This window comes from Elaeis guineensis, chromosome 5, assembly GCF_000442705.2.
Source record: "Elaeis guineensis isolate ETL-2024a chromosome 5, EG11, whole genome shotgun sequence".
Lineage (NCBI taxonomy): Eukaryota > Viridiplantae > Streptophyta > Magnoliopsida > Arecales > Arecaceae > Elaeis > Elaeis guineensis.
In genome coordinates, this window is record NC_025997.2 from 108457728 (window position 1) to 108481414 (window position 23687).

General features: G+C 35.4%; 2 protein-coding genes across 2 annotated transcripts in view; one reads left to right on the top strand and one right to left on the bottom strand.

Annotated features, from left to right (window-relative positions):
* LOC109505845 (serine carboxypeptidase-like 32) overlaps positions 1 to 9407 on the top strand; it is a 41322-nt gene extending 31915 nt beyond the window's left edge. Inside the window, 11 exon segments of the mRNA XM_073257446.1 lie at positions 3719 to 3906; positions 3908 to 3977; positions 4046 to 4153; positions 5190 to 5250; positions 5252 to 5283; positions 6966 to 7213; positions 7736 to 8065; positions 8565 to 8695; positions 8785 to 8880; positions 8977 to 9082; positions 9246 to 9407. Coding sequence (XP_073113547.1) covers positions 3719 to 3906; positions 3908 to 3977; positions 4046 to 4153; positions 5190 to 5250; positions 5252 to 5283; positions 6966 to 7213; positions 7736 to 8065; positions 8565 to 8695; positions 8785 to 8880; positions 8977 to 9082; positions 9246 to 9407 — 1532 coding nt within the window.
* A 5547-nt stretch (positions 9408 to 14954) lies between these two features.
* Positions 14955 to 23687, bottom strand: part of LOC105045400 (isoleucine--tRNA ligase, cytoplasmic) — a 45971-nt gene continuing 37238 nt past the window's right edge. The window contains exons 19-27 of the mRNA XM_010923667.4: positions 20725 to 20813; positions 20504 to 20645; positions 19042 to 19105; positions 18899 to 18966; positions 16622 to 16744; positions 16446 to 16511; positions 15810 to 15921; positions 15626 to 15717; positions 14955 to 15485 (exon numbers count right to left, since the gene is read on the bottom strand). Of these exons, the coding sequence (XP_010921969.1) occupies positions 15384 to 15485; positions 15626 to 15717; positions 15810 to 15921; positions 16446 to 16511; positions 16622 to 16744; positions 18899 to 18966; positions 19042 to 19105; positions 20504 to 20645; positions 20725 to 20813 (858 nt within the window). The 3' untranslated portion in view covers positions 14955 to 15383. The remainder of the gene's footprint in view (positions 15486 to 15625; positions 15718 to 15809; positions 15922 to 16445; positions 16512 to 16621; positions 16745 to 18898; positions 18967 to 19041; positions 19106 to 20503; positions 20646 to 20724; positions 20814 to 23687) is intronic.

The following is a 23687-nucleotide window of genomic DNA, read 5'->3' on the forward strand; positions in this document are numbered from 1 at the left end:
GTGAGCAACAACGAGCTTTCATGGGATTGATGTTCATCGCCATACATGCGACTCTAATGAAAAATCTTTGTTACGAATTAGGACTAAAAATGAGCTTTCTCGAGATGTTATTTGAACTTTACAAGAGATCGAACCTAAGACCACTTTTAGAATATTCTTGCCTATTACTTAGCGATGATGACAACATTAGCTTCTAATATGAAGCTATTGTTTATGATACTTATTTAAACTTTTTAAATTATAAAATATACTCATTTTAAATGCATTATGATATTTCATATTTTAATTATTAAGTATTTTTATAAAAATTTAATAACTTATGTTTGATGGAAAATAAAAAATGAATAATTTCATTTTATTCTCTATAATATTTTGAAAATATTTTCTTACAATATTTAAAAATATCAATAATTTCAACATATTATTATAATCATATATCTTTTTTAAGTCCTTTAAAATTAGATAATTCATGATTCTTTTTATTTATCTTGTAATTAAAAAATAATGATGTTTAATATATCAATACTTTATTTTATTTAATTATTTAAATATTCTAAATTTTTATATATTTTAATATAAATCATATTGGATCAAGGATCTAAATTCTTGGTTGAATTAATCTCTATGAATGTTTTTAATAATTACATCTTATATAATTACTTGATTATGGTGCATGGCTTGCAATATTAATAGTGGATTTCATATTGAAAATTATTTTATTTTAATTCTTAAACTATTTTGACTCATATAACTTATTTATTAAATAGATCATGTCCAATCAAGTTGAAAATAACATATTTAACTTATCAAAAATTTCAACCAAAAATATGATATATAATCAATTTCATTGCATTTACTATCCCTCCAATAACTGATAATTATTTTTTTTTCAAGGGAGTAGGTAAAAGATATTATGCAGCCCTTTATATTAATAAATTATTCATAATATATCTTTAATTAATTAACTACCCCTAATGTATATAAAACTATTACAAAATAGATTAAAAATCCCAAACTGAACCCAACCTATACTTTTTTCACTATTTACCTAACTAGAGTGATCATGTAACTTGTTCGACAGACAAGTCCAACCAAATGAAGTTGAAAGTAGCATGTTTAATCTATTAGCAATTGTTAAATACAAATAGAATGTCGATATATGTATTTAGAGCTCGAAGAAGTGATAAGATAAAATAAGAAAACAAGTTTAATTTAACAAAAGGTTGATGCATATTTTAGAGGCAAAATATAAAATTCTCATTAAAGCATTGATCCACATTGATTTTGGTGTGAAAAATTATGGCAATAGACTATATCGTTACTAAAGAAATAGATTTTTAATAACTACTTTATTAGCTCATCATAAAAAGATATATATATATATATATAGTGGTCATTTCAAAATATCATCACTAAAAATATAAGTTTTAGTGATAAATCATAAAATCATCATTAGCGAGCTGACCAATATTGAATTTGACAACAAATTTATAACTACATAATGCATCACTATTAAAGATGTAGAATTTTAATAATCACTTTCTAATTTTTGGCATTAAAGGAATATATCTACCGCAATTATTTTTTCATGTGGTTACTAAAAACATAGGTCTTAGTGACAAAACATAAAATCATCATTAGTAGTTTACCAAAATTGATTTGGGGCCAAAATTATTTTTTGTCTTGAAAAGTTCTATTTAAAGATGACTTTTTTATGATAAAATAAAAAATAATCATAAAAGATCTATATTTTGTGACATCTTTTTTTTGTGATCAAAGATATTGACCATAATGATTTATTATAACTACTTTTTATTTTCGTCACTAATTATAAGATCTTCAGTAATTAGAGTTGTATTTCATCACTAACAATCTAAATTTTTATAATGCCCATTTTTTCCCTTTTTTTTAACCTATTTCCTTGTTACCCTTTATACTCTCCACTCTTGGTTGATTGAATTCATTTAGGTCCAACATTAACAAATCATGCTTGTGATAAGAGGCTTTAGGCTAAGCTGAGTTTATTGTACCTTAAGGATGACTCCATTAGATACCTATATGATGGTATGAATTTTATTCTTAAGGTAGTGTTCCTACATGTCTTATTCCATCCACACCTATATTTTTTTATATTATTTAATTTATAGTTATCTCTAAAATTAAAAATTTTAGCACATGCAATTGATTCAGAAGGGCCATTAGATTCGATGCGGACCATTTTAACTATAATGAAGAGGATTGCTCAGAATCCAAGAGCGAGGTCAATCATGTTAGGAACCTAAATAGCATGCAAATTTTGAAGGTCCTAACTTCCACATACAACATTCGATTAAGGTGCTCCATTTTTGTAATAGGATTATCTTGAGTTCTACATTTCGACACGACTCAAGGGTGTAGTACTGTATCAAGTAATCAAGATTAAATTCTATCATTTGGACCGCAAAATGGTAGTTAATAATTTTTTTTTTTTGACTTGATATATATCTCTTAATCTTGAAAAACTTAGGTGAAGTGGCTAAAGATAGAACTAATATAGAGGTTGATACCTACCATCTATATGATTTTAACCTTTTTATAGTCTTTTCATTAATCATGTCTATTTCAAGAAATCTATCCATTTTCAACTAAAGGAGTAATATCACTCAAATTATGAAATGGCAAACATCCCTAGTATTGGTAGGAGCTATATAACTCAGTTTTGGAATTTGCTAATGGAAAAAGGGACCTATAACTACTTTCACTAGTTTTTCTATTTTTCTAAATTTTATTAAAAGATTTGAGATGGGTAGGAAGCAATGATTAATTTTATTTAATTTTATATAATCATATTAATAATTTGATTTATGATCTATTTAGTAATATCTTTTTTTCATGATCATAAAATTTAATTATTCGACTTATATCCATACTTATATTCATACTTTCAGCATTAAACTTATTTCGATATCCATTTAAAAGCAATTCAGATGTGGATTTTTGCATTTGACTTGGTATTTGTTAAATAAAATAAAAATAGATATGGATATACTAATATCCGATCCAAGTTCATCCCTAACCTCAACTGACTCATGCTTTCATCTTGGATCTGTCTTTCCTTTTCTTGCATGATGCTCACACACAGGGGAGGGGGGGTGGAGAGAGAGATGCCAAACATGCTACTCACAGCCAAAATTGAAAAAAATTATTGGTTGGATCAGGTTCTTCATGGGCCATCGATATTTTATTAATTGAAAGAAGGGAAAAAGAATTAAAGACAATGCAGCGCGTGCTGTTGCAACTCCTGAAATGCAGAAAAAGAAGCCCAACACAGGAGCTTCAATGTATTTAATCCTTTTTTTTTATTTCCTTCCAATTAAAAAATTATTAGAAATATGTTCCAACTAATAATTTTTCCAAAAATGGAGGCTCCAACCGACTCTTCCCTCCCATACAAGAGCATCCATGTCAGTGGCCACACAACTCTTTCCCTCTGTACAAGAGCATCCATGCCAGAGGCCACACAACACGTACGAGCAAAACCACTTCTCTTAGCTACCTATCATGATGGGTTACGATTTGGATAAACCATATTCTTGCCATATGTTGAAAGATCGAGTCCTATGCTAAAAATGCTATAAACACCGGCAAGTTGTGGGCAGTTTTTTTTTTTTTTTATTTTTTTTTTTTCCATCCCAAGGGTGTTAGTTTGATGCTCTGTAAAGGAATGAGATTGTTTAAGGGCTTGGATCTCTCCATATGGGCTGCTACATCCTGCTTCATGAACTACACCGAGTGTACTGTGGTGGGCTAAGAAATGAGTTCATGGAGAATGGAGACCTGGTCACCAATTTGCCTGGCCAACCAGTTGTGGGGTTCCGGCATTATGCCGGATACGTGATGATGAACGAGAAGAATGGGAGGGCTCTCGATCTTCTATTGGTTATATGAGGCTGCATCTCATGCTAATTAGAAGCCTCTCGTCTTGTGGCTTACTGGAGGTAAGGATCGTTTCTTGTTCATGATACGATCACAGCTATGCTATTGAGTTGTTTAAATTTTGGTGCATGTCCGGGGTGTTCTTCTGTTGGCTATGGTGCAACGCAGGAGATTGGTCCTTTTTTTGTGAAAAAGGATGGGAGTGAGCTCAAGTTCAATCCATTCTCTTGGAATACAGGTGTTGCATTGAAAGAAAAAGGCGTACATATTTTATATATATATATATATATATATAATAATTTTGTTTTGAGTAACGAGAAAAATGCAGATTCTTGGTGATAAATAGATGAGTGATATTGAGATGAACCGAATTATTGGTTTATCTAGATGAAAAAGGAAGACTACAAAATTTCAACAAGCTAGCTATCTTGAGGTCTCGATCGAGATATCAATATATTGGTCAATATCATATAAAAACTAATATTTATGCCTTGAATTTAATATTTACTAGGTTTCCTTTCAATGGAAAAAGAACATAATAATTAGCATGTTGAAACTCATTTTGGATGGTTTGCAAAAAAAAAAGAAAAAAAGAAAAAATCCAAAGAATCATTGCCGCTCTAGATACCTCATCTGGTTTTCGCAATAGTCTTCCACCCACCTTGGTTGAGACTTGTATGTATTGCTTCACTGTTTCCTTAGCTGTTTGCAATGCATGAGGCCTAGAAAACATTAGTGGTTTCTCCATGAAGTAGATCGAATGATTTTATTGCTTGGCCGCAATCCAATATAAATATTTTGGGACCACCGCTTGCTGTTTGCATCTCTTAGGTAGCAGAAGACCAGTGTCTTTTTCTCATGCTTTACATGACCAAGATATCATATATAACTCTTAGTTTCCTTCGTTGTTACAAGAAAAGTGGTGAACAAGTATAATTCTGCATTGTTTCTAAGAACTTCATATAGGACCTTCATATAAAATTAACGATAAATGAACTAGTTTTGATTACTTTGAATTGTGTAATTAAGCAATCTTGGCCCCGTATATGTATAAATTACTAACACAATGAATTCTTATCCCACCATAATTAGTTATCTACATTCATAACAGTGAATATAGATCGTGTCAAGATATAAAATATGCTAGAATATGTTCTTTACCTGCATGCCAATCATTCACATTAACATGACACGGAGCAATAACTATTGAATAAGCATTTGTTTTTGTTAACCAAAATAAACACACTAATTATTGTTAACTTATAATTTTGTAGAGGCCAACTTACTGTTCCTCGAGTCTTGGGTGGGTGTGGGATTTTCTTACTCAAACACAACAAGACTTTGATATTCTTGGAGATTCCTTTACAGGTAGCTATGTGAACTATGCTTGTTCAAATACCCACTTTAGCTCTTCTTATGCTGCATGCATCCAAGAATGAATACAACTATTCATGCAAGCCTAAGTTTGTTAGTTCGATTTACATATTTCTTACAAGTTTTTCATGCTTCTTTTATTGAATTTGAAGGGTTTCGTGAAAATTAATATATCTAGGAACATTTAGCATCTTTTTTCACAAAAAAAAAAAAAAAAAAAAAATCATCAAATGACAAAAGTAGTCTAGAGAAATGAAGAGCGGTGTAGGTACACTTAGATGTTGGAGATTGCACTGAGAAGTTTGCACAGGTTGAATGTGAAAGCAAGCATTGCAGCGAGATGACGTGTTCATGCAAATTAGTTTATGGTGACCTTCAAATCAAAATAGAAAACAAAACCAAAAGAAAAGAAAAAGACGGAAGCAAAAGCATAAAGGAAACAATGAATTAAAAAATAAAGAAGTTAAAATTATATGGAGTTAGAGCTGAAGTCACTGACGAAGAAGTTTCGGCTCTTCTAGAATTGAAATTAACAAGTGGAATTTACATCCCTGTATCTCTTTCTTTCTTTCTTTGAATTATACATTTATTTATTGAGAAAAATAGACAGATTTTCACACATCTCCCATTAGTTATTTCTTTGGACATCAAGCTTTAAATATCAAGTCGCCAAATAATTAATATTGTACCTCCTTATTGAAATAATTCAAGTTACAACACAGGTCATTGGTTTTTTCAAAAATATTCGAATCCATTTCCAGATTCAAGGAATGATTAAAAGATGAGAAATACAGATACTAAATATACAATTTAATCAAAACATAATATGTGTGTGTAATATGTATGATCTATTAATTATAATAGATACCTGACTAAAACGAACATATTATTTTAATAGTTTACCAAATTATTGTGAGATCAGTTTGTAAATATTTTAATGTTTTGGATGTTTACAAATTTATTACATTTGACATATGCAGCAATAGCAGGTGATCCATGATAATTTTTTTTCTTTAGTTTTCCTCTGTAAAACTGCAGAAAAATATGGTATGTTTCTATTTTGTTGAGTTTCCGTGCCAAGATTTGTTCATTTAAACAAATTCTGACGTTTATTTTATACATATCCAATCTTAAAATGTATATTCTCCACTTGAACTTGACACATGACATCTTTATTGGCTATATTATCTAGCTTCATCATCCATATGATGGATGAGGTGGAAGTCTCTATAGCTCTATATGCCTTACGAGTCACAAGTTTGGTATAAGAACAATTTGGTTCAGAGAAAAGATTCAGAATTTGGAAACTGGCGTTGTGAATTCATCAATTTTTGGAAAGATTTGGATAACTAAAGTTTAGAAAAACAAAGTAGAGGCAGACAATGGGAGAGAAAAGAAACCAGACAATATTGCAACAAAATCAGCACTAACGGCTACAAATAAAATCATTAGTTTGTAATCAATAAGCTTTTATTGAATAAGTTGTACAGAAATCAAGAGTAATTGGAGAACATGTCAATAATTAGGAGAATATCATTAGTACTTTATGTAGTGGAAGCTTGTGCATGCTAGACATGCATTTTGTCAATTTGACTCTACCTATTTGCCATCATTTCCGGCTTATTGAAATTCTGACCTTTGTTCTTTGTTATTTCTACGGAACAATTGTTGATTAGCAAATGATACATACACTTTTCTGCACAACTGGTTGAAGAAGTTCCCATCTTATGCAAACCGAACCTTTTACATAGCAGGACAGACACGTATCTTTCAGCTCTGGAGTCTTTTGGTGTTTTGCTGCTTCGTAAGTCTAATCTTCTCCCACACTGCACCATCAGGAAAGTATGTTCCAGAGTTGGCTGAGCTCATCTATGACATGAACAAGAAATACCCTTCATTGTTCATAAACCTCAAGGGTTTCTTGGTACTTCTCCCCTTGTGTGTTTTATAATATATAATCTCCAGTCTGATTTCCACTCATAACAGCACTTAAAATTCCTTTATTTCTTATATGGATGTTGAGTACTGGACAACATTAGTTTTACTGCTCAAATAAGATAAACATATGCTCAACGAGCATCTATTATTAGTCTAGCAAAATTAAAGCATCTGCCATTAGTGCTGCAAAACTGAGCATTGACATGTTTCGCATACCAACCAGATAAAACAACTATATTCCTTATTTATTGATGTAAGACTGTAGATGGAATTAGGCTGATCATAAAATTCTCAAATTTTTATGGAGCATACCTTGACTGGTAGAGCCAATGGTGCATGCTTGTTTCTCATAGGCAAGGATAAAGAAACTAACAAAGCTGTAAGATTTTCTTGACCGTCTCTTGTATGTTATGTCTGCAATAATTTTCAAACATAGTAGTCTGATAGACATATGGCTCCTGATCTAACCGACTTCATAATTTGTAATTCTTGTTCCTGTCTTTTGTAGGTGGGTAATCCTGAAACCTCTGATAGCCACGACTGGCAAGGCATGGTGGATTACACATGGAGCCATGCCATCGTCTCACATGCAACACATGACATGATCAAAGATAACTGCATATTTGACAGTGACAACCCATGGAACAATAAATGTAATGATGCTGTCGGTGAAGTCCTCAAACAATATCTACAGTCTATGCACTCCAACCTGCATCCAGAACTCGTCAGGCTCCAACAATGGTGGAAGAAGACAACTCATGTTCAAGTCCACATCCAAGATGGTAAGAGGCTTGTTGATTCTAGTTGTAGTTGCTGCCACCAACGTCCGATAAATATTGTAACAGACCACCCCAGTTTCCTCGAGGATCTGACATTTTCTGAGAGTTCGCAAGAAAGACTGATGCCTGAGCAGTATTAATGACTATTTTGAAGGGAAATTTCCAAAATAAGAATGATTATTTTGAATTACCATCTAAACAAGATTATTTTGTCATATATGATATATAATTCTTCATTATGAGGTGTGGAAACATTATAGTGATCAAATAAACAGTATCAATTTCAACAATAAAAACCTAGTTTTCATAATGATTTTATGGAAATATATGCAAAGTGCTAAATCATTTCAATGTTTATCAATATTTTTTTAATATTTACGAGCTATGATACTAGGTATTCCATACAATTTTAATTCAAGAATTCCCCGTGTAAATTGTCCGAAAATCAAAACTGTTTTAAATCACTCAAAAGTTTACTTTGCTGTAATAACCCAAAAATAGGTTTTCTTTTTTTTTTTTTTTTTGTTTTGGAACTATGGGTTGATTATGATTGATTAGATGCCGAGGATCATGGGTGGCTACGATCCATGCCTTGATGGTTACACAACATCTTTCTACAACAGACCGTATGTTCAAAAGGCCCTCCATGCCAGTGATGGCCACAGCATCAGGAACTGGAGCATCTGCAAGTATTCTCTATCTCCCTTTCCATGTGTGTGTGTGTGTTTTTGTTAATTTTTGGTGATTGTGCTAATAAAAATGTTTAAACTGAGCACAGCAATCAAATTTTTAGGGAATGGAAGGACTTCATGCCCTCTGTTCTCCCCATATACAAGAAGCTGATTGCAGGAGGGCTCAGAATATGGGTCTATAAGTATGACCTTGGACCTGGCACCCCATGATCCATCAGCTTACTATGTTAGCATTGCCTTCATCATGACATCCATGAAACCCTTGTATCCTTGTTCAGTGGTGATACAGATGGAAGAGTCCCAGTGCTGTCTACAAGATACTGTTTGGGCGCTCTAGGATTGCCCACAGTTGGTCCCTGGAGGCCATGGTACCATGAGAAACAGGTGCTGCCACTGAATCATACATCACTTAATTTGTGATCCACAGATATACGCATGCACACGAGTGTCAATCGACATGAGCATGCATGGATGAAACCCACATATATACTTTGCTTATATATATATAAACTGATAGCTAGCAAAATGTTATGCATTTTGTCCCCAGGGGGCTGGATGGTTACAAGAACACGAGGAGCTAACTTTTGCAACATTTAGAGGAGCTGGTCATGATGTGCCATCATTCAAACCAAGCAGTTCTTTGGCTTTCTTCACTGCCTTTCTTGCTGGTGTAGCTCCATCGTCTACCCATCGAATAAAACTTCTCTGAAGGTTTAAAATCAATGGTTTTATTGCAAGCTACTCAGCTCAAGAATGTCATTAGATAGTGAGTAAACTTAACATCAAAGAGAAGAATGCAGTGAATAAACTGGAATTTTTTTAGAAAAGATATCTATAGAATTATTGATCTAATCCGAAGTCATTATCTTAGTGAACAAATTGTTTTAACTAATAGTTTTTGGGTCAAGAAATGTCAGGAGACAATTGAGATAATGTTAGGAGACAATTGTTGATCTAATCCGAAGTCATTATCTTAGTCACACCTCTGATCTTAGATAATATGCAACAATTGAGATAATAATTTTAAGTCATGAACATTCTTGCATACTTCCACTTTATCTTCATTTACTTCTCCATTTTATCTTAAACCGTTTTTGTCGGAGGAGAATATACTCAATATATGTGGAAATAACTAAACTTCCAAATAACTGTATTCCAGATGGTTGTTTTTCTGAACTTAACTGTACACTAGGAAATTTAATTTCAGCAAATCGTAGTGTACAGGTATTTTGAATGTTTGATTAGAGGGACATTTAGTGCTATATTGGCCCCCCTTGGAGATACTTTTAATACTTTGCTGCTCATCTCTTTCTTGTTTGCTTCTTGCATAAGACTTGAAATGCTGTTAATTGCAATTTTACCACCTGATTTCTTGACTTCTTGAAAAAAAAATCATGTAAAATCATTTGAGATTGCTCATGGAGATTAACCTACTTTAGAACTCTTCAACAAAAAGAGGGAGGGAAAAAAAGAAGGTAGTTGATGATTGCTTACATGCACTGAATAGTTCATGAAGCAATTCCATATTCCATGTTTTAGGAAGTAAAAATAATAATAATGATAACAATAATCACAGATCTTACTGTAAGGGACTTCAGGGCTAAGTTTTGTTTTCAGATATACACATGCTTTGTGTAACAAATTGTGTCTAAATGGTTCATATCATTTCCGACATGGTTGACTAATCATCTAATTGCATATCTTTGCTTAACTCATGACCAAGAACTTCTTTTCTCGAATGTTTATTGGAAAGATCTAAACAAGATGAGCTTCCATTCAGGTTAATACAACATGCCTTGGTTTCAGATAGAGCTCATATACTATTAAGGGATGTTTGGTTCCTTGAAATTGGCAGATTCCACACTTAGTTGGCTGCAAATGAGTTCCAGGCACCCAAAAAAGTATTGGATGCCTACAGTTGTAATTGCAAACAGCAATTCAAATGCGAAAAAAAAATCCCAAACTTGTAACAGGAACTATAGACAAAATTGGACACAAGTCCAACTACAAGGATCTTGTAGTTGTGAAAGCCTTTCGGAAGGAGTTCCCTCCATACTACAACAAGTCTCCCTCTCCACAGATGTCCCTATAATTTTAAAAATGATAATATAATATCACCAGTATGATAAACAATAATATTATAATAATGTTAGATTTTTGTAATAATATTATCATACTAATATTTTACTATATTATTAGTAAATTATGATACAATAATAGTAATATCATATTATATTATTATTGTAGTATAAAAATATGATTATAATATTATTAGATTATAATTTCATAATATATTACCACTACACATATTATATTTTTAATTTTATTATATCATCATTATAGTATAATATATTATTATTACATATTATAATAATATTATTTACTACTAAGTCGTAAAATATATTATATTTAATAATATCAGAGTATCATAACATTATTATAATCCTATTATTATTAGAGTACAGTAACATTATAATAATAATATTTTTAGGTGTGATTTTGTCACCAAGTAATTGATAAGTATTGCTTTTTCCATTTTAGATATTCGGTTGAGAGAAAACCAGAATTGAAAATTTTTTACTTTGAGAAGGGGGAGAAGAAATGAAGATGAAAAAGAGGAACAAAGACCAGCAACGATGAAAGCACTCAGCTGGGTTATAACTATAATATTATAATAATTTATATATAATATCAGAATGGTGATTATAAATGCATAAAATAAATAATATGTGACAACTATTAGTTATTATAACACATATGGCAAATAATATGTATATTTATTATACTATAAAATTATTTTATATTAATATAATTACTATATTAATTATTCTCTTATACAAATCCAACAATAATTTAATAGCAAATATTTTTATTATAATTAATAGAAAATAGTATAATATTTTTATGCTATAATAGAAAACCGGAACGGTTTGCAGTTTCTCAAGAAGTAATATTATCAGCTCAATAATATATGGTAACCATATCTCTTTCCATTGCTGTAATTGATAAGTTATGCCTATCATAAAAAACAGAAACAACTATCAGAAATTATTAGTATCAAAGCACCCCTTCAAAAAATCGAGTTTCCGTCATGATAGAGGGAGAAAATTTCTTGATTATTGGTTTTCCTTTTTCTAATATATTATGAGCCAGATCAACAATTTTCTTCCAAAGGACACTGCCTCAATTAAGACTCTACTTCATTGCATCTCATGTCCCAAGAGAAGAGGACCAACCGATTAGTTGGTTGCTTGAGACTCTGACTGTAATTTTGATTTTTCCAAGGGACCAAATTTAAGTCCCTTTTTCTCTTCTTTACTTCTGGCTGATTGTATGAATGCAAGTTCAATGAATTCTAGACTTCGTTTCCAGGTGATCTTTTTCACCATCAAAAAAAAAAAAAAAAAAGAGAGGTGCAGTTCAAAGTTTTGAAATACTGAGCCAAAGTAGTGCCCTATCCTGCCAAGAACAAAAACTGTAGTAAGATTTTTCCAAGCAAACCACCAAAACTAGCGAAAACATGACTACAAGTTGGTTGTACAAGGAAGCTGGATGTGACCATGACTTGGTTTGCTTACGGTGGTGTATTTATTGACATTTTAAGATGAACGAGGTGAACAAGGCAAAACATACCTCTGGTTGGGGTGGCAATCGGATCGGATCATAAGTGGATCGGATCAAAAACAGATGGGATTAGAAAAGCCCAAACTTGAACCTGACCAATTTATTAAACCTCAGATTTTGAAACCCGAGCCCGTCTTGTTTATTGCTAACGTGACCTGACCCATTTAACCTATTTAAAAAACAAGTAACCCATTTATCCAATCCAACCCGGCCTGTTTAACCTCCAGTTATCTTGGCTAAAGATTCTAAACCCTACCTCCAAGATGTTAAACTCTAACCAGACTGCAATCTTGATTCTTGAAAGAACCAAAAGTCTCTAATTCTTATAATTAAATGAATTCAAGAAAAGGAATGAAGCTAACCATAAGAATGAGAACCGGAGAATCAAAGGGCAACTGCAGTTTGTTGCCGGAGACCAATCGAGAGCAACGGCACCATCGTCCCGCATCCTCAAGCACTCTCGGCCGAGGACGACACAAGGGAGGGAGCGGATGAGGGGGAGGAGACCACGGCTGAGAGGGAGGGGCCACGACGGCAATCGGGGAGGAATGGTAGGTGGTGCCGTCGGGATTGACAGTCCAACCAGCCTCATGAGCGAGGGCGATGACAACATCGTTCATGTCTGCATAAGCGGGAGGAGGTAGTTGTCGTACTAGTGGAGGCCGACGAGCATAGGACTAGTGATGGCCCATTCGTGCCGCTTTTGGAGCTTCATCCACTCCTTCCGGCACTCGAGCAGAAAGAACTACTATGGTGGGCCACCGTCCAGCCGGATTAGAGCCCTAGACCAATCAATGTAATCCCCTCACACCGCCTGGCTCAATCTCCGAGTCGTCCAGGAGCTTTGGGGCCACCCTAATCATTGCCAAAGGACACCTGGCAGTCTCCCGAGGGTTGGTGATGGTCCAAGCCGCCTCTATTCTCGAGGTCAGTGCAGCGACATCGATCGCGGGTCGCAAGAGAAGACTTGAAATCTCCGGTGACATGGAGGTCGCAACAATGGCAGCAAGTGGCGGAGGGGCGCGTTTGCCGAACGAAGGAGGCGGCGGAGGGGAGAATAGGCAGAGGCAACGAACTTTTTGGGCTCAACGAGCGAGAGAGATAAAAAGGGACCACTTGGGTGTGGCCACGATGCGGGCACGCACTTTTTCTTCGGAAGACGCACTCTGCACGCTTTGGTGACAGCCCGTAGCATGTTTGGAAATTCGAGCGGATTTTAATTCAAAATTTAAATGGGCTCAGCACAGCGGCTGACTTTAGATTGCGGATTTTAGAATTTAAAATTTATTTTAAATGACATGAGTATCTGATTTAAATCAATCCGTTTAATAAATGAACTCAACGGATTACAGATGTAAGAAGATTAGAATCCGAATCCAATCCATCTAATCAAACGGATTAAATAGATCGAGTGATTTACGATCCAAATTTAGACCAAATCTAACTCTATTTAAAATGGATCAAACATGAATTACATTGATGGGTTAGATCACATTTTGCCAGCCCCAATCTTTGATAGCTAGTCATCCATGCGAGAGTTTAGCAGTAATCCAATTTTAGTCCTTGCGGGGAAGCATTCAATATTCAAAAGAAAATCGGTTGGACATCTCCGATGAGAAAAGAACCATCTCAATTGTATCCACCAACAAGACAGAACTCCCACCCACGCCACACTTCTTTGAGAGGGAAAACAACCTCGAAGGGTAGAACTTGGCCATAACATCATCTACAAATCCCAAGACTTTTCAATAAGGCAATATTTTCAAACAAAATACATAAATCATGTAATTATAATAATAACAAATACTAAGACTTTTCAACAAGGTAGTATTTCAAACAAAATACATTAATCGTGTAACTATAATCATCTGCTGGGAGACAATTGTGCCAAAGAAGCATGCAGAAAAGGAACGATTAATATGAGCAACTGCCAGCAGTCAAGAAAGCTATAGGGGTCTACAAACATGATTACAAGGTGAATGCTGTGCCAACGATACAAGGCATGAATTAATGTTATGCGGTATTTAGCTCATCTAAACGAAGAATAGTTTAGATCATATCAAGCAATCACATGAACTATTGATCAGCTTGTCAATATAAAAAAAAAACTCACGAAAAATCCCAGGTGCTTGGTAAACCTATCTTGGATAAGAGCGTAGCCTTAAGTGCGATATACCCACTACACATCTTTCATCACATGTCAATGTGCCTATAGGATATTTGATCCTCGATGGATCTGCTTGATTGCATCATAAAAACTAAACCACTAGAGACATCAAAAATCTCAGAATTGTAGGATGATCAGTTATAATGCGTTCAACAAACGAACGTGCTGCGTTTATCGTTCATGCTAAAGCCTAAAAATATTCACTGGAACAGCCAGAACATACCAAATTTCTGCTAATATTAATAAGCTTACCTCGTGTCATCTAACACAATTCATCAACTTTTTGAGAGAGTTCATTGATCAGATGGTTTCCCAAACAGACCTGTCAACGTAATCAATCCGAGTAAAATTGGTACTTGACAAATCAACCTCACATGTATTCAAATGATTACAACAAAGAAAATGCTATACAAATTGCAATATAAAAAATTCTTGTAGAATTGCAGGTCATTGGAGAATTGGTAATGGCAGTGGATCAAAAACCTTGGGATGAACATATTTTCACTAATATAGTCCTCCATCCATACATCAACTAAACCGCAACTGAATACACGATCACACAGAACTCAAAACTGATGGTAATTGCATTTGTTGCTACTAGCACAAATCTGTCAATATAGCTAATCCAAATGAAATTGGTGCTTCACAAAACACATGCATATAAAAATGGTAGCAGAAAATGCTATACAAATTGCACTACAAAAAATTGTTGCAGAATTGCAGGACACTTGAGCATTGGTTGCAGCAGTGCATCACACTCGCAAAACCCTCTATCATGCCTTGAGAATTAATTATAGAGATTATAGAGAAAATCATAACAATATGGCCTCTCCTGTGGAGTCCAAATAAATGTGCAGAACGTATGGACCAAATGATCTCAACCTTTGAGATAAATTACTGTTTTCTGCTCAAGAAGTAATCCCCAACACTCAGAAAGACATGTTTTCCCAATTCCAAATCAACTGCTGGCTGATCCTCAACACAATCCACCTTGATCTGCAAGGGCCAAGTAAATAACCACCCATTTATGACAGTTGAACTTTATACAAACAAAACAGGGTAAACTGATCCCAACTTCATCTGTATATATGACAAAAAAGAAAAAAAGCAATATCATGGATGAGGGGGATGCTAACCTTTCCATTCCCAACTTGGAACTCTAACTTCAAATTGAAAAGGTCCCTTGATGATAGATATATCTGTAAGTCATCAGCATGCTTCTTGTTTCCTGAGGAAAGAAATATATTAGAAGACTAACCATCTTAAAGCTTTGCATCAAGAGTGTTTGAATACAGGAAAAGTAGAACTTGAATAAAGGACCTGAAAATAATGCAAGAATAGCATCAGAATCAAACATCAGGGTTGCCTTTGCAATGCTTATGACAAACGATGCTCCAGAAACTCCATGAAACTCCTCCTGGCAAAATATGACCTGCAATAACCATAACTTCACCAGTGATAAGTTGATTTTGAATGTAATACTAATCCTCATCCAAATTTGCAGCACAAAACACCGGAAGGAAGAAAAAACAACAGGTACTGGAGCCAAGAAGACAATTGTGAAGCCAAGTTTTAATCTTAGCAGTTTGATTATAATATCAAAGGGCTTTGCATGCAATATTTGCAAATTTACAGTACATAAGGATTTGGCAGCACATATTTCTAAATTTACAAGCAGTTTAATATCACAGAAGCAGTTCAAAATTGCACATATTTTAATCACATTGGATTTCGCAAGCTGGCATTAAGATTTCTGCACCGCTATTTTTTTTTGAACGAAAAGCAAACAGAAATAGTTCCAGTATCACTCACTCATCAAAGAGAGTAAAAAAAAAAAGCTGCGAAAATTAAAGGATTTTGAGAAATTGGTGAATGTTGATTCAAGATACATTAACATAATATGGATTATCAGAAAAGCTCTTTGCCATCAAAAAAGTTTCTGTTTCTAACACTCACAGCATCTGGTGGAGTCCAAGTATGATGAAGCAAAGGACAACCCAAAGCTTCCCTAATGTATTGCTCCTGCACAAAGAGGACCAGGAAGTGAGAAACCTTTCTGGTTCACTACTTAACAATTACCATGTTGCAACAAAGAACATGCAGGATGCTACTCAAAATCACCAAGGTCCTACCTGTGAGTTTCTAACATTCTCCAGAATATTTTTGTCATCGTCCAGAGGTTTGTAGTAAACGTCCACAATATCAGTCAGTTCCAGTCCAGCTTTCTTGCGTAACTTCTGGACTCTGTTAACAACCTGAGATAAGGAAATTTACAGGCTGGTCAAGAATCAGAAATTTATTCTATCATGCAGAGCATGTAGTAATCACAATGGCATGAAAATCCTTTAGATGTCCAACCCCGAACAATATAAAAGTATAAATTGATAACAGGACAATAAAAGGAACTAATGCTAAGTTTCTGTCAAACCATATTAATAGAAAAGGAAGCTACTACAATAGACAATTAGGCAGTCATCTTGGGTGTTCTTCTAAAAGCAGAATTTTGATGAAGAGCATAACTAAACAACATCTCCACTGATGACATCAATGGGTGCTGTCAAAATACCTTTATTCTAATTAGCAACCCAAAGGTGAAGAAGAAAATGCTACGCCACCCTAGCAATCAGGATAATGAACAATGGATCCAACAAACTTACCAAGGGAATGTTGTCATATGACAACAACTAATCGTTTAAATAGATTGTGCCTTCCTCATTTTATGTTGTTAGCAAGTTAAATGCACCATTTTGTTTGATTAGTTGAATATGCCATATGGTTGAAGCTTTGAACAAGACCTATTTTAGGAATAGGACAGTGTAAATAACATTTTAGCCTCATCATCTCTCACTCAGCTGAGTACTTCCTTTTCATATTCTGTAAGTATAAGGAATCAATTTTTTGAGCTATTTACAACAAATAACTGCACCAAATAATAGTGCTAATGAAATGTAATATTGAAAAAATTAAATATACATTAATATTTTAACAATGTATAAATTAAAAGCCAAACAGATTTCTAAACAGGAAGAGAGGGGGGTGGGGCATTAACAGTTCATTCAGACTCCATGGAGATTTTTCACAAGTCCTAATGATGTCAATAAAATAAGAAAACTCACAGCCACAGACAATTAAGAAATATAAAAAAATTAAAGTGATAGAGTAGCAAGGTGAGGACATGGGAGGACCTGCAATGGAAGATGAGAAGGCAGGCAATCAAAAGTAGCCTCTGATTAATGACAAAAAAAAACAAAAACAGAACTTTAAAGCAGGGATTCAGGTCCCAACGGGACATTCCGAGATGTCCTGTAGGACATCGGGATAGGGTACCATCCCATGTGTTGGGACAGACCATCCTGCTAGCATCCTGACATCCCGATCAAGACGCCTTGGGACATCCTCTATCCCAAGTGTCGAGACGGGGCAGAATGGCGACGCATCCCGTTCCATGGGAAAATCGAGACAGCCCCGTCCCGCGGGATTTAAAACCTTGCTTTAAAGGTGGATGTATAGCCAAGTTCATTCATCTAGGAGACGGCCAAGCTAAAGCACCTTTTAAAGCATAACCCGAAAACATGTAGGCTGAACACTTTGTCTTTGCAAAATCAAAGACAACATAAAAAGAGAGAGAGAGAGAGAGAGAGAAGAAGAAGAAGTCGCTTTGCTTGGCTCAATGAAAAGCTAGTTCAGATCACAAAACAAGCCAAGCTTGAAATGTACCTAGCTCGGCTAGAACACAGCTCAAGCTTGATCACCCCAAAAATATAATGACCTTAGCAAAAGCAGCTTACTAACAGCTGGGTTTGGCTTGTTTGCATCCCCAGCTAGGTTGCATGATGAATCTTATACTAGAAGATGACAGTTTTTATAATCATTAAACCATAAACTCAAATGAATTATTTTATAATCATTCAACCAACATCTCAAATCAGTTTGCCAGGGAGTATCAAGATTACATATTTAAGCTTTTGATGTCAATCTCGCTATCATGAAAGATTCCAGAAGTGAAACATCCATATATGAAGGATCTTTATGTACCTAAGTATGTACATATAAGAAATTCAGATCCTTTTGGCTATTTACCATATTTTTGTGTCCGAAAACCAATACTCTCTCTCTCTATCATTACTAAAAATAATCTAACCAGCAATTAGACATAAGGCTTATGCCAGTGTAAGTTTACAGCTGTCCCAAATTTTACATTTAATGTAGAGTAGACTGGTTTTTTTTTTTCTTTTTAGCACCATGTAGGTAAATTCATTTCAAATCCACCAATAAGTTGCCCATCACACTGTTGTGGACCAAAAACTGTCATCTTCCGGTAGAACTAAATAATTGAATAATAATTTACAGGACTTATTAGACTATTTTGAAATAGAAACTAACTGCAGCTAAAGTTTGTCATATTTTACCTCACGAGCAACTCCTGCCTCAAACAACGACTCGTCAGCTCGTAAATCCAATACGACCAAAACATCACCTAAACAGAATAGAAGAAATTAGTTAGTACCTTAAGTTACAGTAGGTTGTTGAAAGAAGAGGAATCATCCAGTACCATCGCCAGCAGCATCTATTTCTTTCTCCTTTACATTGGCCGGACACTTGAATTCCCGCACTATCTGAAAGTGTAATAACATTTTCCATTAACTCTTCGTGAAGTTTCTACATTACAAATGAGACAAAATGTAATTAAGCATCTTGGAGATCCTCCAATTTTCTGATCACTGCACTATTTATTCGATGAAGGAGCACAATGTTGATATATTTTATGTTCCGTTAAAAATATGTGATGCCCGCATTATCTCCTCGGCAAAAGGAAACCAAATAATGACATACAGAAACCATCAACAATAGGACATAATAAATCTGTTGTGGTAAACTCAAATTTAAGCAATATCCCCATTGACCAATAACTCTATAACAATGCATGCCTGGCAGACATAAAAGGACAGGCAATAATATTACAATTGAGCAGACTGACTTTCTTAGTGTCGGTTCATTATTATGTTTACGTCCGAAACCCAGATAGAGATGAGAAATGAATAAAGCATAAACTTCTTAATACATGAAAAGAGTATCAAAAAGGGGGCCACTACCTAGTTACAGTCCCAGCAACAGTGTGTCCTGGGAGAGGCAGATGGGACAGATTCAACCTCTGGCTTTTCCTTTTTTTTTTTTTTTGTTGTTTGTTTTGGGTGGGTAGGTGGTTGGGGGGGAGGTGTGGGAGAGCACAAAGTAGCCACCCGAGGACAAAACCCCCTACCTACAGTCCTACCATTGCACTTGTCAGCCCAGGCCTTTTACCAATGCACCAAGAAATGGCCCCTTATGCGAAAAGATTATGAATCTCAAGGAAAGAACATTTTATGCTTGAGTAAGCATTGCAAACACAATTATTGATATCATAGTAGTAAAAGTAGTATTTCAACATTAACAAGTTTTTAGTTATATAATAATGTCAAACAACATCTTTTAAATACACAGAAGGTATAAAACTTTTCCAAGGAAAAATGCATAACACAGAGAAAGAAACATATGAAGAAGCCATTTATTGGGCATGCTAAACCTGAAATGGTATTTGGGCCAAAAAAAAAAAATAGTCCAATGATGACCATGAAGAATTGTAAAGTAGTACTAACTGAAAAGTCAGGATTATCTACTACTCAAAAACAATTGCAAGGAAAGATCCAAATCTTTAATGCAAACTTTGATCAGATATAAGAGATTATCTTTAATGCAAACTTTGATCCGATATAAGAGGTCTACAAAATCTTTTGAGCTTTGCATTTGGGACTTGTATCATAATGTTCCTCCAACAACATATACCGCACTACTATTAACACTTACCAAATCATGTAGCTACTGGATGAAAGATACTTATAACCCAGTGCTCAAAAGGCAAAAAAAAAGAAGGTTATCACCCAAAAGTCTCTAAGGATGTTTGCCATACAGATTATTTCTAAATAAATACAAGTTGAAAAGTAATGTATGATGATTGCAAGTATATGAGGAAGAACCTTGATATCAGTCAACTTCAAACAGTGCCCAGAGAAGGTAGCTTCTCCAGATCTTTCAAATGCTAAGATGTCGGCCTGTGACATTGCCTTGACCTCCTTGGCAACAGTGCCCATGGCTTTTCCAAGTCGTTTACCAAGTACACTAAGAAAAAACAAAAAAGAAAAAATAATATAATAAACAATGGAAAGAGCATGGAATTATTAAAGAATCCATAACATACCTGTAATCAGGCTCCGCACGTAAAGAAGCATACTTCAAAGGATCATTACATGGGACCACTGATTTTATATTGAGTTCTTCCATCACATACTACAAAGGAAACCAGATTTCAAATAAAATAAGAGTACAATCTAGAAAAAAAATAACATGACAACATCATAAAGATTGAAGAATGCAGAAGTTGCATAGTATAGAAAATTTACACAAATATGGATGTTGCATATACCGCCAGATATATCACCTTATTTCACGAGCAAAGAAGCTGCTCATTTAGAAATAAATGAAGGATAATTATTTCCTAGTTTGCTAAACTACCTAAACAGTTTTTTGAAGGTCAAGAAGGAACCATAATAGTTTTTACCCATTCTACATATAAACTGGAAACAGATTAACTGCTCCTTAGAATTAAAGAAATTGCATACTACGGGGTTCATCTTACAATGCCTGATAATGAAGATACTGGAGGATAGGAATTTCCAACCTGAAAACCAACATCCAATATAAACAACCTGTTTTCACTTTTTGCTTTATTAAATTACTATACATATACTATCTACACTATACATAAAATGAAAGTCCTGAATCAGAGAGTATTCTTTCTTCAATTTATCTGTGACTTTTTATACCAAAACTAACCCTCTTATTTATCTAACAAATGTATTAATCCTCCCACTTCCTCCCTGATTTTACTTGCACATGCACCATCTCTCTCCTTTCTCTAATATGACTCCTCGTTTGAAACAAAGGCTCGCCCTCTGCGGAAGAGCAAAGGGGGAGAGGAGGGCCTCCGATAGGGCTAGAAATGGACTCGGGCCGGTCTGACTACAGGTCGGACTTCGAGCTAGGCCCGAACAAAATCAGGCCGGGTTTGGGCTCAAAAATTTAGCTCATTTCATTTTCAAGCCAGGCTTGGGCCTACCATTGGCCCGGCCCGGGCCCGAACCCAACTGCAGCCCGACTACAGGCTACTGTTCTTCACTTCTTAGTCTTCCATAACTCCGTTCTTCATTTCCTTCTGAGGAGGTGCGTCGCTGGATGCACTTCGTCGGGCGGTGAAGTTCCGAAGGAGGACCGAGAGAGGCACGACGGACTAGAGAGAGGCACCCAGGGGCAGCAACTTCTCCGAGAGGCTTCGTCGGAAGAGAGATAGCTTTCGGAGCCTCCTCGAGATATCTGGATCTTCTTCTTCATGAGCAGGCCAGATAAAGGCACGACATCGAGCAAGCCCGAGAACGCCCGCCGCTCGATCAGCCCAGAGAGAAAGAAATCCCCATCAAGCAGCCCCGACGTGGGCCCCCACCATCGTCGGAGAGCTGGAGGATGGCAGAAAAGGATTGAGCTCCGGAAGCCGACGACCTGTGACCGGACAGCGATGGCAGCGGGACCATCATAGATCGGGAGGGGGAGTTAGCAGAGATGGAGGTGCCGGAGATGATCTCGAAGGTGGTCTCGACGGCGGCGACGGAGGACGAGACAAAGGAGGAGAGGGAGAGGGCACGCGTGGGATCGGGCCAACCCAAATGGTTTCGGGCCTGGCTCGAGCGTGGGCTTAGGCCGGGCTCGAGCCAGAATTTTTACACATTCATTAGGCCTAAGCCCAACCCGAAGCCCGAAAATATTTTCGAGCTGGGCCCAGCCCAGCCCCACCCCTAGCCTCCGAGCCCCCTCTCTTACCCTCTCCAGCATCCCTCCCTCCACTCCAAGCCCCTCTTTCGAACGAAACAAGGGCCCCTCCTAGCGGCTTGAGCAGAGGAGGAGAGGAGCTTCCAAGCCCCCTTCCTCTCCTAGCATCTCTCTCCCCCCTCCCTCTCCCTCCCTCCCTCCCTCTCTCCCTCTCTTCATTCCTGTCTTTCTTCTCTTGTTCTCCTTCCCTAGATGGTTGCTCGAACCAAAGGCCAGAACCATCTCAGTTTGCCGCCGGTACAGTTCAGCACATCTTGAACTGGCCAGTTTAGGACAGTTTGGCGAACATTGTGCGGACGAGAATCTAATAGCTGACTACTTGATGAAGATTGAAGTAGGCTTCATAACTTCAATTTACTTTGTCACTGAGTTTTCAACTCCAAAACATCCAACTTTTCCATTGATGAATTTCTAATGCATAGACCATCTAACCTAAAAAAACTTGCAGCTTTCCAACTTAATTTAAATAAATTCTAATTAATATTTTTAATAAGTTTTTCAACATAAACTATTAACAAAGATAAATTCTAATAAATTTTTAATTATGTTTTGTAATTATCATTAGAGAAACACAATGACATTATGAAGTTATATTTTGTAATTATCATTAGAGAAACACAATGACATTATGAAGTTAAATTTTGTAATCATCATTAGAGAAACACAATGACATTATGAAGTCATAAAACTAGGCCCCCTGACCAAAAATCCTGGCTGCATCCCTGTTTGAAACTGTTAAACATTTTGACATAAGATTACCATAAATTAATATTTAATACATCTATGTTCTTTGAAACACAATCAAGAATCACCAACTTAACCACTTAAGTTGACATTTCTATAATATTGGTATGCGATGATGACACAATCTTCGCATATATGATATTTTCAATCTCCCTTGATACTTTAAATCTCTAGCGGCTTCTAGATATTTATTAGCAACTGGTTATGTTATTTTACAAATTACATAATTTGCAGAAGGTATTTGGTTCTGTTTCATAAGCTTAATATTCTGATAGTAACACTTTTCTACTAGTACTAAGCAATATAGCATAGAATCACAATGACAAAATTACTACACCAATGAAAGTTAGGTAATGCAAAGGTACTTGACCACAAGATGAATGGAACAATGAATAGGATGTTCAGGTGGATTTAAAAATATAAATAAAAGTTTGAAATGAGCAAATCAGAGCATGACTGTGATGGATGTGGTGTTTCCTACACCCACTTAACAGAAGAGAGGACCAAAGAGGACTTGGAAGGACATGGAGATAAGAG